The sequence below is a fragment of the Nematolebias whitei genome, chromosome 1 (genome assembly GCF_014905685.2).
Source record: "Nematolebias whitei isolate Nwh7 chromosome 1, NemWhi1, whole genome shotgun sequence".
Taxonomy (NCBI): domain Eukaryota; kingdom Metazoa; phylum Chordata; class Actinopteri; order Cyprinodontiformes; family Rivulidae; genus Nematolebias; species Nematolebias whitei.
The window spans coordinates 4,007,628-4,022,115 of NC_056498.1; the positions used below are offsets into that span (position 1 = coordinate 4,007,628).

General features: G+C 41.9%; 2 protein-coding genes across 2 annotated transcripts in view; both read left to right on the top strand.

Annotated features, from left to right (window-relative positions):
* The window catches only part of LOC119414379 (zinc finger protein 853), a 42,662-nt gene extending 29,355 nt beyond the window's left edge, over positions 1-13,307 (top strand). Inside the window, exons 3-4 of the mRNA XM_037681474.1 lie at positions 12,204-12,602; positions 13,303-13,307. Of these exons, the coding sequence (XP_037537402.1) occupies positions 12,204-12,602; positions 13,303-13,307 (404 nt within the window). The remainder of the gene's footprint in view (positions 1-12,203; positions 12,603-13,302) is intronic.
* A 248-nt stretch (positions 13,308-13,555) lies between these two features.
* Positions 13,556-14,147, top strand: LOC119407930 (zinc finger protein 771-like). The gene has a single exon (XM_037674765.1). It carries the CDS (start codon positions 13,568-13,570, stop codon positions 14,102-14,104), a length of 537 nt encoding a protein of 178 aa, XP_037530693.1. The 5' UTR covers positions 13,556-13,567; the 3' UTR covers positions 14,105-14,147.
* Positions 14,148-14,488: the final 341 nt, after the last annotated feature.

The following is a 14,488-nucleotide window of genomic DNA, read 5'->3' on the forward strand; positions in this document are numbered from 1 at the left end:
GACTATCTGTGAGCAGCAGTATGGTTTCATGCCAAGAAAGAGCACCACAGATGCCATCTTTGTTTTGAGAATGCTGATGGAGAAGTTCAGAGAGGGTCAAAAAGAACTCCATTGTGTCTTTGTGGATTTAGAAAAAGCATATGACAGAGTGCCGAGGGAGGAGGTGTGATATTGCATGAAGAAATTTGGAGTGGCAGAGAAGTATCGTATTTTCCGGACTTTTAAGTCACACTTTTTTTCATACCGTACTTGCCGCCGTACATGTCGCACCACCTTATAAGTCGCATCGGTCCAAATATGTCTAACAAAGTGGAAAAAAACATAAATACGTCACTTCGCTGTATACTTTTTTTTTTTTCATTTAGCCTTTATTTATCCAGGTTAGTCTCATTGAGCCACGAGAACTAATTTTCAAGAGAGACCTGTTTAAGGAGCACATGGTGGGGGTTAAGGGCCTTGCTCATGGGCCCAGAGTGGGGCGAATGAGGGTGAGGGCAAGTGTGGGTGTTTCACCTACCCCACCCACAATTTTTTTTTGATGTTGTCGGGGCCGGGGCGTGAACCAGCGATCTTTCGGATCACAGGCCCACCTCTCTAACCTCTGCGCCACCACTCCCCCACAAGTATACGTCACATCTATTATGCGTCACTGCTGACTACCCGGAAACGTGGGCTGGTGTTGTGCCAAAAATCATTTGGCTGCCATATGGCGGCCATGGGAGTGTGCACGGAATGACTTTAACGAGAATTTAACAATATTAACACTTAAAAGCAATTATTTGTTTGCTCGAAATTATAGCAAAGGCGTGTCTCAGTTTAACTTTTCCTTAAAAAAAATGCACTTTGACTGTCAAATCAGCTGCATTTCAAAAGCTGATTCGTGGCTGCGGGAGCGATCAGATGGAGGCCTCGCTGTGCATTTCTACGAAATTTAACAAGATAAACAACTAAAAACAATTATTTGCTTGCTTGACATTATAGCAAAGGTGTGTCTCAATTTATTTTCCTTAATAAATGCACTTTAATGGTCAAATTGGCTGCATTTCACCTGGGCAGTACGACAAAATGCAGCTGATTTGATGTTTGCTCCAGGAGTTCCGGAGCAAGACGAAGGTGGCTTTATATGGCAAGCCAAGTGTCTCATTAATAGCCACTTTTACCTATTAATGAGTAGGGCTGAGTACCTTTCTAAAAAAATCGGTATCTGTACCGGTACCGGTGTCGGTACCTTCACTTCGGTGTCGGTTCCTGGACGGTTCTTTTTTCGGTACCAATTTTGTAATTAATATTCATTCTAACGAATAAAATGACGTTACACATTACAGTACAAATTGTGATTTTTTTTTTTTAACTTTGGTATTTTTCCATTCCAAGCAGTTTTCTTACATAAAAACAAACAAATAATTTCCAGTTCAAAAGACCAGTTTCAAACAAGTGACACGTCAGTGTCTAATGTTAACTGCTACACACTGAAGATCTTTTCACTGAACAGTTTTTCTTCAGAAACATCAACATGTCTGTTTTCTGTGGACACAAACAAGATGCTCCTGGCTGATGGTGTCTCCAGCAGTAGAACATGTTCACTCTGAGGCTGTAGATGATGAATGTTGCACACACAGATACCTGGTTGTCAGTTTTATAGCACTGACATATTGTCCCTCACATTCCACCAGCAGGTCACTGGATTCACTGAGGTACGGATGATGCAGACTTCTGCACCTCTGTGTCTCTTCTTGAATCTTCTCTGTGGATCTCTGGGGTTTAGGGCTCTGATCATCTCCCTAATTGACATGCAACAATAACATGGTTGTGTTATTATTGATCAAAAAACATTATCTAGGCTGAGAGATAAAAGCTTAAATGGTCAACAACATCTTTTACAGTTTAGTTACCTCCAACATGCAGCTTCACTGTAGAAAAAGACAGCAAACTTTTAACAACAAAGTCTGATTGTCCTGTGGCACCTAACTCACTTTTCTGTCTGTCCTCACATCTGGGTCAGAACCTTCTGTGAGGAGAACATGAACATAAACAGTGAACATTAGTGAACTGTTTAAGCAGCTGACTGGAAGGATGAGAAGTTTTACAAGCTAAGATTTATCTGTTACTGTCAATCTTTAGTTAGCTTCTGAGTTTAGCTAGCTACATAGATAAAATAAATTTACACACTAATATGTTAAAATTAGCGTTATTTTACCGCGATGTACGTGTTAACAAACTTAACAAATTCCATGCTCAATAGTCCAGGTATAAAATCCAACATTTTTCAGTCAGGTCAGTCAGGTTAACAAACGTAAACTCACCAGCTGAAACAGACACAGAGCCGTCCTTGGAGTTCTTTGATGAAGACGAGTCCGGCTGTGGAATGTTGATTCAGTCCGTTTCACGCACACACACAGACTGACTAACGCCGAGAGGAGGAGGGGGGAGGAGGCTGCCGTCAGCCTCTCTTCTTGCAGAGAAACACGGAGCAACTTTCTGCGCGTATGTTGTCGGAGCCTTCGACAACACACACGCTGCACACGTGAACCCAGTCTGTGGGCAGTGTCACCAGAACATAGACATACATTGTACATAGAATAGGTGCGGCACGGCTCCCTGCTGCTCTGCCCCTTGGGCTGGGGCCGGCCTGTGGTCGCTGTCAGGTAGATGGTGCATGCGGTTGGCCCGACAGAGATTCTGTCGGGCTATCTGTGTGTGCCTGTTGGTTGCTCGGGTTGGGTTTTTGGTGGTCCCCCCTCTCTTGGATCAATTTGGGCCCCACGTTTGGTGTGGGGCCCACTCCCCCCGGTCGTGCCCCCCTTTGGCGGGGGACTCCCTTGCCGCCGGTGCATTGGTGGCTCTCGGTGTCTGGGCTGGGTGGTGGGGTGCACGTCGGTCCGCCCTGGTTGCTGCCTGGCGGGGCCTGGGTGCCCTGGCTCTGTCGGGGCTCTGCTAGGGGGTGGTATGGCCTCGGGGCTTGGGGCTCGGTTTCTATGGCCGGATCTACTTGGGGGGGGCATGGGTCGCTGGCCGGGCCTGTGGGCTCGTCGTTGCAGCTTCCTGGAGGCTCTGCATTGTGGTGGCTGGGGTCACCCGGTTCTTTCCTCTGCTCCTCTCTGGGGGGGTGCGGTTCTCCCTGTTGGGAGACTCTTGGGGCTCCAGGCCTGTGGGCCGCTGTGTGTCTGTGGCTCCGGTCCTCCCTATGTTGCCATTGTGTCCTGGGGGGGCGGGTCTGTGGGCCCCCGCGTCCACTATTGGGCATTCTTTTGGAGAAATCTGGTGGTGGTGGGCGTGCTTGCGCGGGTGTTTGGATTCAGGTGCTTTGACAGATGCACGCTAGGTTGGGTAGTGGTGGAAGCTAGATGATTCCTTGTGCGATGTCGAATGTTTCATGGTGATATTGTGGGTGGCATTGTGCTGTGCATGTTGTTTTGTCATGGTGGTCTCTCGCCTTATCTTCTTCTTTTTTATTATTTATTTATTCTTCTTTCTTCTCTTTCTTTAAAAAAAAATAAATAAAAAATTGAGCGATGATGATAAGTTCATTGAAACACTTCACAATGTTTCTACACTGAGCTCACAAAAAAAAAAAAAAAAAAAAAAAAGAATAGGTGCGGCAGCTCTATACAGCTCTGGGTGTAAACACGTAGTCTGTTTGTCATATGTCTGGTGTTTTGCCTGCCTGCGTGCTGAAACCACGTGACACCTTACAGGCAATACTGAAACTTGACACCGAAAAAAGAGTGACGTTTCAATACATACACCGACCGATGCAGTTCGGTCGGTGCCATAAAAGAACCTCGGTTCGGTACTCAGTCCTATTAATGAGACACTTGGCTTGCCATATTACTCGAGCACCCTCTAGCAGCTGAAAATGGTAGTGTTCAATATTTTCCATGTCAGAATGAATAAAATCTTCAGCTATCAGCCAAAAATTTGGTTATAAATAGGGCTGAGCCATATCATATTGTTCACGATAATACCGGTAAAAACAACTTGCCCGGGAAAATAAATTATATTGTGTAGTGAACTAGGCCTCCGACCACAACCTGTCTCTGAAGACCTTCATGGGACAGGAACGTTATTTCATTGATTTGAATCCAGAAATACAAATTAGCTCATCAAGGGACTGTTTAATTGTATCCTGAATTAATCAATTGAAAGAACACTCTTCTTTTTGATAATCAAAGTGTGTTTAGTTCATACCATTTCTAAATGTTGAAGTGAACCACTCATTTTAAATCAACTGTGAAACAGTATTAATGATTTTTAAACCTCATTTAAATTAGAAATCAAGTTAAATGTCTATTTACAAAGTAATTATGCATTTTGATCTTCTGTCTCAATGAGGAGTAGTGATGTCGGTCGAAAGTCAGAGACAGACAGAGACAAGTTATTAGAACGAAGTATCTTGTTTTTAAACCTAGCAGACGGTAAAAAAGAAGCAACTGGCACCTGCTTCCTCTAACTTCTTCAAAACATTTCTCTTTCTGTACTAATCGTTCCTAAACATTCCTGCATTCTCTCTTGACTTTTAATAACCCTCTGACATCACTAGAACCACCCCCCGTTGGTTGTTTCAACCAATCAGGAAGTACCAAGTGACCGGAAGTGAGGACTCTTTAAAAGTCAACACTTCCTGGAACTATTCAGTCTTCTCCAGTCTTCTTGGAGTCTTCTCGAGGCTTCTCGAGTCTTCAGTCTTCTGAGTCTTCCTGGAGTCTAACTCAGTCTTCTATGGAGTCTTCTACTTCTGAGTTTAATCTCTGACTGATGTTCCTGAGAGTTCCTAAGGAACTTTCAGATTTAATCAATAGCTGATGGATTTGACCGTGAGACGAGGGTTCGTCCATCCCAGCTGGAGTCACAGCACCTCGCTGTGAACTCACCCGGGTGTAACGCCCTACAACTTCGAAGGAAGCTTGTCTGTTGGACGGAGTAAATCGTCACGACTTCTGACGATGCCCAGCCACCCTGACCGGAGACGCTGGAAAGGTAGCGTTGAAATGGACCTCTGTACCGGAGTTGATTTATCTTCTGCAAAGGTAACGAGTCGTCACGCACCGAGTGTACCGGGGGTTTGAGCTGGTGTTGAAAGAAGCGTGCTAATTCTGGTCAACAACATACATCTTTCCTTCATCCATCTTCCTTTAAACTTCTCCATTCCTTCCTTTAAACTTTTCTATTTTGCCAGTAATCTAGATGCCTTCAGAAATGTTCTGTTGTCTTGTTAGTAAAGCGTGCCAAGTTTTTTTAATCAGAACCAGATCAGCAAATCAATGTGTACATGTTTTGATGTTAAATTTTGATTCTGTTAAATAAATGACCGCATTTATGGGTCAAAGAAAAATGGCGTCTCGTGTCACTGATTAAACAATCCTCACAGTTAGCTCGGTCACATGGCATGAATTCAACTCGAAAAAGAAAGAATCCGTTGTATTTAAATAATTAATATTCTTTGTGCTTGAATTAGCTTTAAGAATAATTAATTAGTAGTGAAGCTGACCCCCACATTCACTACAATTGTGATGTGCGAATTTCATGACGTAAATACGTCATTGTTTCCCCTACCATTGTACAAGCCTGGCGCCCCACCCTGTTAACGGAAACGAGCGCGCCGAACTACCAAACCGAACTGCACAACACCCCCCCCATCACCACCTGTCGGTACTGGTGTAACATTAAGCTAGCCGCGTACAATACTAGCTTGCTAAAAAGCTAAAAATAAACAACATGCAGCTCAGCTGTGTCTCCCCCACCCACCCCACTCTAAACTGCCAGTACAGACAATGCACAGCTCGGCTGTGCCTCTCCCCCAGCTCTGAACTGCCGATACAAACATGCACAGATCAACTGTGTCTCTTGAGCCACGGTTCCACAGTTAGTACATGCACCAAAAGTAGAGATGGGGCCGATCCGGTATCGGCCTCCGATACCAGCATAATTTACGTATCAGATTTTTCCGATCCAGCCTGCAGAGATTTCCGATCCAAGATACATGTTGGCTTCAAACTATGGAATGGATTTCCTGAACGGAAGCGTGTCTCATGAACCCAGAGTAATAAGACCTGCCTCACATTCAGGAAATCCATTTCATAGTTTACAGCCATCTACAACATGAGGACTGAGTTAGCAGCACTGTGGCCAACGGCTAACCAACTTTTCATCGAAACGTCCGCTGTGTGGAAGTATTTTACACTAGAAAAACCACAAAGCGAGACAGCAACGTGCAATGTCTGCAGAGTCATAGCGCCACATTAAACCTCGGTAAAGTTAGTTTTACTTTGAACATTTGAGCTCCGTGGCTTCAGCGGGGTGCTACTCTTAACCCGAGACAGGCAACTCAACCCCGGCCAGCCGCGTCCAATCTGCCCCGCTCAATCTGCCCATCTCTGAGGAGGGACAGACTTGAGCGCGGCTGACCAAAATCAGGCTGCCTGCTTCGGATTGAACAAGAAGAAGACATCGCTGAAACCACGGAGCTCGAATGTTTACAGAGAAGTTGCTAAACTTCATCGTAATTAATGACCAACCACTATGAGTTGTAGAAAACGAAGGATTTTGCAACTTGATACTTGCAGCCAAGATATAGTTTAACCTCCAGTAGATATTTATCAGTACAACAGTAGACAATCATTTAAAAAAACATATGATTTGAAAATTACATTATAAAGTGATGTAAAATACTAAAAACAGGAACATGTCTGTTGGTTTATACCATGAACTTAGCAGGTGTTTGAAGCCATTTAACATTTAATTTAATTTAATTCATTTATTCATTCATTTAAATGAAACAAAATTTAAAAAAAAATCATCAAAAAGAAAACATTGAATGAAAAGAGTGCAGTAAGAAGAAAAAAATCTTATATCTGCCCCTTATTTAAAAAAATATAAAACAACTTTAAACAATCACTTAAATTAATCACTTTAATATCCACTTTAAAGCTAGGAATAAAAAGAAACATGTTTTGTGTTAGCAGAATTTAATTCTAACTTTAAAACTTATTCAACATTAACAACTTACCTCAAGTTGCCTTTTTGGACATGCATGCATATATTTGTACAGATTGTACTTGAGAGGAGATTATTACAGTCTCATATAAAATCAATGATGATGATGATATCGGAACTGGATTGGCCGATATCCAGATTTAGGTATCGGGATCGGATCGGAAGTAAAACAATGTGGATCGGTGCATCCCAAACCAAAAGAGCCAGGTAATCAAATACAGAGCAGTCAGAGAAATGGAATCATTCCTGTGAGGAATAGAGGAAGCTGAAACACCAGCACAAGCTTCAGGGTCAGCTGAAGACACCTTGTCATAAGTTTTGGAAGTTATAGCTCATTTAAAGGCAACATATGTTTTGTTGTATGTTACATTTATGCTCAACAGATCTTAAGCTTTCATTTTATTTACTAGTTTTTTGGGGAATTGCACCTGTACTTTAGTTTTTGTGGTGAATTTTGTTGCTCTATTTTTTTGTGCGGACTTTTTTCAATCTAAATAACAACAGGATCATTTAATTATTTTTTTATATATACTTTGAGACTGAATACTTTACTAAATAAAGTAATTTCAGTAAAATTAACCCGTTTTTTTTTTTTTTTTTTTTTATCCTGATGCATGCTCAATAATCCAGGTAGAAAAATCTAAAAAAGTTAAATCTGGTCCTCTGGACATTAAATAAATAAATAAATAAATAAATAAAAATTTATAGAAGCGTTTCGTCTTTCATCCGAAAGGCTTCTTCAGTCTGAGCCCCTGTGAATAGTAAACAGCCATCAGTGTGCTAATGATCCATTGTTAGGCTGATGGTCCTCCTTGATCATGTGAGCAGCTGGTTTTGGTTGTCAGCAGCAAACTGGTTGATCCACTCTGAGAAGGTGCTTTTTATAAGTCTGAGCTGAATACAGCTCCTCAGACTGAAGAAGTGTTTCGGATGAAGGACGAAACGTGTCTACAATTATTTATTTATTTTTGGTATGTCCAGAGGACCAGAATTAACTTTTTTAGATTTTTTTTTTGTTTGTTTTAAAGCAACATGTTAAGTTAATTTTGTCAAATGAATAACTACGATTTCTGTTTTTTTGTTATCGTTATCGTCAGATTGCTCTGAAATATCACAATATTATATTTGAGCCATATCAACCACTCATAGTTATAAATGTTAGGATAATTTAATATTATCCTTTTAATTGCTCTTTAAATAAATATGCCACACAGGAGAGGTAGATCATTTTCTTAATCCCAGGTTTAATCTTGCAAGATGAAGCAGTTGAAATACAGGCCTCAAGATGTTTACATGGTGCACCATCTCAAGTCTGCTCAAAAAGAGCATGAGGATGTGTCTTTTTATAATGTTATCGGACACAGGCAAGGTCAGACGATTCTTACAACCTCCTTGCTTATTTGGGTGAAAGGCTCCACACTTATGTAGCACTCAGTCCAGTCATAACAACCCTTTACACAACACATTAATATGAGTTCTATAACATTTTACATTTCTCTCTTTCTTTCGGCTTTTTCCTCTTCAGGGATCGGCACAGCGAGTCATCCTCCTCCATCACACTCTGTCCTCTGAGTCTGCATCCTCTGTCCTCACTCCAATTACCTCCATGTCCTCTCGAACTGCATCCATGTATTTCCTCTTTGCATTTTTCCTGGCAGCTGCATTTCCAGCATCCTTCTACCAATATATCCACAGCCCATCCTCTGGACATGTCCAAACCATCTCAGTCTGGCCTCCCTAACTTTATCTCCCAGTTGTTCAATCTGTTCTGTAACTCTGATGATCTAATTCCTAATCTTATCCATCCTTGTCACTCGTAAGGAGACCCTCAACATCTTCATTTCTGCCGCTTCCAGTTCTTTCTCCTGTCTTTTTGTCATTGCCACTGTCTCCAGACCATACAACATAGCTGGTCTCACCACTGTTTTGTAAACTTTTACTTTGACCTTTGCTGACACCTTTTTGTCACAAATCACTCCTGAAACTTTTCTCCATCCACTCCATCCTGCCTGGTCTCTCTTTTTCACCTCTTTACCACACTCCCCATTTTCCCGGACAGTGAACCCCAAGCACTTGAAGTCCTGCACCTTTGTGACCACTGCTCCTTGTAGCCTCACTGTTCCACCAGCCTCCCTCTCATTCACACACATGTACTCTGTCTTACTACGGATGACTTTCATTCCTCTTCTTTCAAGTGCATACCTCCACCTCTAAGTTCTCTTCCACCTGTTCCCTGTTCTCACCACAGGTCACAATGTCATCTGCAAACATCGTAGTCCATGGGGGTTCCTGCCTGACCTCATCTGTTAGTCGGTCCATCACCAGAGCAAACAAGAAGGGGCTCAGAGCCAATCCATGATACAATCCCACCTCCACTTTGAAGCTATCTGTCACTTCTACAGCACATCTTACTACTGTCCTGTTGTCCTCATCCATGTCCTGTACCAGTCTAATATACTTTTTTGCCCCTCCAGATTTCTTCATGCAATACCACACCTCCTCTCTTGGCACACTGTCATGCTTTTTCTAAATCCACAAAGACACAATGGAGTTCTTTTTGGCCCTCTCTGTACTTTTCCATCAGCATTTTCAAAGCAAAGATGGCATCTGTGGTGCTCTTTCTTGGCATGAAACCATACTGCTGCTCACAGATAGTCACCTCTTGTCTAAGTCTTGCTTCCACAACTCTCTCCCAGATATTCATTGTTTGTCTCGTCAACTTAATTCCCCTGTAGTTGCTACAACGCTGTACATCACCCTTGTTTTTAAAATGGGCACCAGCACACTTCTCCATTCTTCAGGCATTTTTCTCACCCTCAAATATGCCATTGAATATTTGAGTCAAAAACCTCACTGCCATTTCTCCAAGACATTTCCAAACCTCCACTGGTATGCCATCAGGTCCAACTGCCTTCCCCTTCTTCATTGTTTTCAGAGCTTTCCGGACTTCACCCTCACTAATCTTTCCCACTTCCTGGTCCACAGTTTCTATGCCCTCTACTCGTCTTTCACGTTCATTCTCTTCATCCATTAGCTCCTCAAAGTACTCCTTCTATCTTCTCGTCACACTCTGCTCACTTATTAGAACATTACCCTTCCTATCTTTAATAAGACTAACCTGTTGCACGTCCTTTCCAGCCTGATCCCTCTGTCTTGCCAGTCATTACAAGTCCTTCTCGCCCTCTTTAGTGTCCAGTCTCCTATACAACTCATCATACACCCTCTGCTTTGCCTTAGCTACTTCCTTCTTTGCTCTACGTCCCATCTCCTTATATTTCTGTCTCCTCTCTTTAGTCCTCTCACTGTCATATTTCTTCTTGGCTAACCTTTCTTTGAACGGCGTCCTGCACTTCACTTTTCCACCACCAGGTTTCCTTATTATCTATTCTCTGTCCAGATGACACACCATGTACCTTCCTACCTGTCTCTAATTACTGTTGCTGTAGTAGCCCAGTCATTTGGAAGCTCTTTCTTACCACCCAGATCCTTTAACATTTCCTCTTTGAATTTCTCTCAACATTCTTCCTTCTCCAAGCAGTTTGACAAGACTTTCAACAAGGAAGTGGGCCAGCAATGGAGGAGGGGGCGTACCAAAGAGACCTTCTTATCACAAGCAGAACTGGTTTGTTCCACTTTGGAGTAAGCTGTTGGGTTAAATCAGTTTTGTTGTGCGTTTCCTTGACTGATGAAGCCTTCCGGATCGAAGGCGAAACGTTTCAGCACAAAAAAAAAGAAACCGTCCAGATGACCTGACTGAAAAATGTTGGATTGTATACCTGGATTATTGAGCATGGACTTTGTTTTTATTCTTCCTTCTTCATCTTCCACCATTTGGTCTTCTCTGATTTTACTCTTTTTCTCTTCTTCACAACAACAGTCATTCTAAACACAACCATCTGATGCTGTCTGGCCATGCTCTCCCCTGCCACACCCTTACAGTCCCCAAGCTCCCTCAGGTTTCCTCTTCTACACAGAATGTAGTCAACCTGCGTACTCCTTCCTCCACTTTTATAGGTCACTTTATGTTCCTTCCTCTTTTGGAAATAGGTGTTGACTACAGCCATTTCCCTTCTCTTGGCAAAATCCACCACCATCTGTCCTTCCTGGTTTCTTTCCTTGACACCAAACTAGGGACGTACGATATTGGATTTTTGGCTGATATCCAATATGCCGATATGTTAAAATTTATTCGGCCGATAACCGATTCTGATACTGATAATTTATATATGTTCCTTTGTCAGAGACATAGCCCTCTTATTTAGGCTTATTTGCTACAAAAATTGTGCAACAGCTGTAAGAGCTGGTGACATATATTCAGTAACAGTCATATGATATGCATAGCACTTTGACTTATTAAATGAAAGTGTTAAATGTTATTTATTAGCATTAGTCACCTGCAATGCTGCCTCAACTGTGGAGGCTTGTTCTGGGTTCCTAGCTGCAGTGTGGGATCCTCTGCATTCCTGTGCATGAAGTTTAATATTATAACGATAATATTGTGCGTCCCTAAGCATTACTGCCACCAGCTGGTAAGGCGAGTGATGTAAATTTTTGAACTCTGAACCAACCCTCTAGAACCATTACTGAAAGTATAATGGAAATACAACTCATACCATGCTGAACTGAGTGGAACTGTGTTGTACAGGTTTTAAAGATACTAATAGAAAACAGGCAAAAGTAGGGACAAGAACGGCCAAAGGTAGAGGACTGGCTGATGTGATGCTGAGAAGGAAGGTAGATGTTTTATGTGTTCAAAAGACCAAGTTGAAGAGCAGCAAGGCCATGGTGTGGATTTGCCAAGAGGATGGAAATGGATGAAAGCCAAAGAAAGAACAAGATTGGGGCAAATAAACAAAAAAAAGTGCATTTACATATAAACACTGTAGTTTTGATGCCTTAGACCTGGATTCAAAAAGCATTGGTTCCAAAGAAATCAAGGGTTGTTGTCATGTGTACGAATCACCACCACGGTAAAAAAGCTAGTTTCTTCAAAATCAGCCTTGTGTAATCAAAGCCTTAAAAGCTTTTATCTGCTGTAATTTGTTTTTATTCATTTCCAGAATGTTGAAATTTTGAAAGATTATAGTTTTGTGGCATGTCTTTTTTTTTTATATTTATTCAAAAAAATTAAAATGAAAGAACCTCCTCAAAGGAGTGGTGATATAATTTTGTCAAGAGGTTGTAGTAACTTTGTCCCTTTCTCCTTACAGAACTCCTACAGAAACCTGTTTTTACAAAGGAAGAGGTTTTGATGGACCAGCAACTTAGTAAGCAGGACAGGAACTACAGTCTGGTCTGGGAGGAACAGAAACCTTCACAGATCAAGGTGGAACAGGAGGAACTAGAACCTCCACAGATCAAAGAAGACCATGAAGAAACAGGACCTTCGCAAATTAAAGAGGAACAGGAAGAACTTGGCAGCAGTCAGGATGTGGAGCAGCTAGTTATCAAAGAGGAAACTGATATTTTACTGGTTACAACTAATTACGGGGTAAGTGACAGCAGTGAGTCAGAACCAAGCAGCGGCCATCTCTTCTCAGACCTGACACGACTAAAAGAAAAAACAGATTTGGAAACGGATGATGGAAAACGTTATGTTTGCAACATTTGTGGGAAAAGATTCTTCACCTTATCATTGATGAATTTTCATCTAAAGACTCATGAAAATAAGAAGGCTTATTCTTGTGAAATATGTTTCAAACTTTTTGCTCAACGTAGCAACATGCTACGTCACATGCTAACTCACCAAGACAAAAAGCCCTTTTCTTGTGAAATGTGTTTGAAAAGTTTCACTCGACATGACGTGTTTATGTGTCACATGCTAACCCACCAAGACAAAAAGCACTTTTCTTGTGAGACATGTTTTAAAACTTTCCCTCGGCATGACAGGTTGAAGCGCCACATGTTAACTCACCAAGATAAGGAGACTTATTCTTGTGAAATGTGTTTGAAAAGTTTCATTCGATATGACAGGTTGATGTGTCACATGCTAACCCACCAAGACAAGGAGTCTTATTCTTGTGAAACCTGTTTAAAAACTTTCCCTCTGCATGACATGTTGCAGCGCCACATATTAACTCACCAAGATAAGGAGACTTATTCTTGTGAAATTTGTTTGAAAAGTTTCACTCAACGGTATGGGTTGATGCGCCACATGCTAACTCACCAAGATAAAAAGCCCTTTTCTTGTGAAACGTGTCTGAAAAGTTTCACTCGGCATGATGGGTTGATGTGTCACATGCTAACTCACCAAGACAAAAAGCCCTTTTCTTGTGAGACCTGTTTAAAAACGTTCCCTCGTCATGACAGGTTGATGCGCCACATGCTAACTCACCAAGACAAGGAGACTTATTCTTGTGAAACGTGTCTGAAAAGTTTCATTCGACATGACATGTTGAAGCGCCACATATTAACTCACCAACATAAGGAGACTTATTCTTGTAAAACGTGTTTGAAAAATTTCACTCAACGGTATGGGTTGATGCGCCACATGGTAACTCACCAAGACAAAAGGCCCTTTCCTTGTGAAACGTGTCTGAAAAGTTTCACTCGACATGACAAGTTGATGCGCCACATGCTAACCCACACAGGAGAGAGACCATATCCTTGTCAGATCTGTGGGAATAGATTTGGACTAAAACATGATTTGTTAAGCCACATGAGAACTCACACAGGAGAGAGACCATTTAGTTGTAAAATTTGTCATAAAAGTTTCAGCCAAAGTGGCACATTGACTAATCATAAGAGGACCCATTTAAGTGAGAAACAACATTGCTGTGAAGAATGTGGAAAATATTTCACCCAAAAGGGGGCATTAAAGGTTCACATGAGGACTCACACAAATGAAAAGCCGTATTCCTGCAACACGTGTGGAAAAATTTTTAGATCCAGCACTGGTCTGCTCTATCACATGAGAACGCACACTGGTGAAAAACCTTATTGCTGTAAAGTTTGTGGGAAACGATTCATTCAAAGCAGCCACTTGCTGCATCATATGAGTACCCATACTGGTGAAAAACCTTATTGCTGTAAAATTTGTGGGAAAAGATTCAGTCAACGCAGCCACTTAGGCAGCCACAAGAAAAGCTGCCTCAGAACCTCCACAGAGTAAAGAGGAACAGTAGGAACCAGGACTTTTCTCCAGGTGGTAGGTCCTGGAAGCTTTCATCTTACATTGTGAGTTTGTGAGTATTTAACTACTTAATACCTTTTTTTCACATTTAACATTTAAAAATGTATAAAATCCCCTGGACGCTTGCATAGCTGCCTACTGCTCCACCTGGGTGCATCCCAGGTGCGATGGGTTAAATGCAGAGAACTAATTTAGCCATTGTATGGGAACATACAATGATGACAACACATAGCACTTTATTCTCTCATTTATCGTGGGGTTCCGTACCCTGCCCCCCACTACGATAAGTGGAGAAACCGTGACACAGCGATACAGTAGTCCAAGTTCAGTTCAAGTTCAGTAAACTTTGTCATGACATGTGCC

Excerpts from the sequence above, each read along its gene's own strand:
- LOC119407930 (XM_037674765.1), top strand. The coding sequence starts at position 13,568 with ATGCTAACCCACACAGGAGAGAGACCATATCCTTGTCAGATCTGTGGG.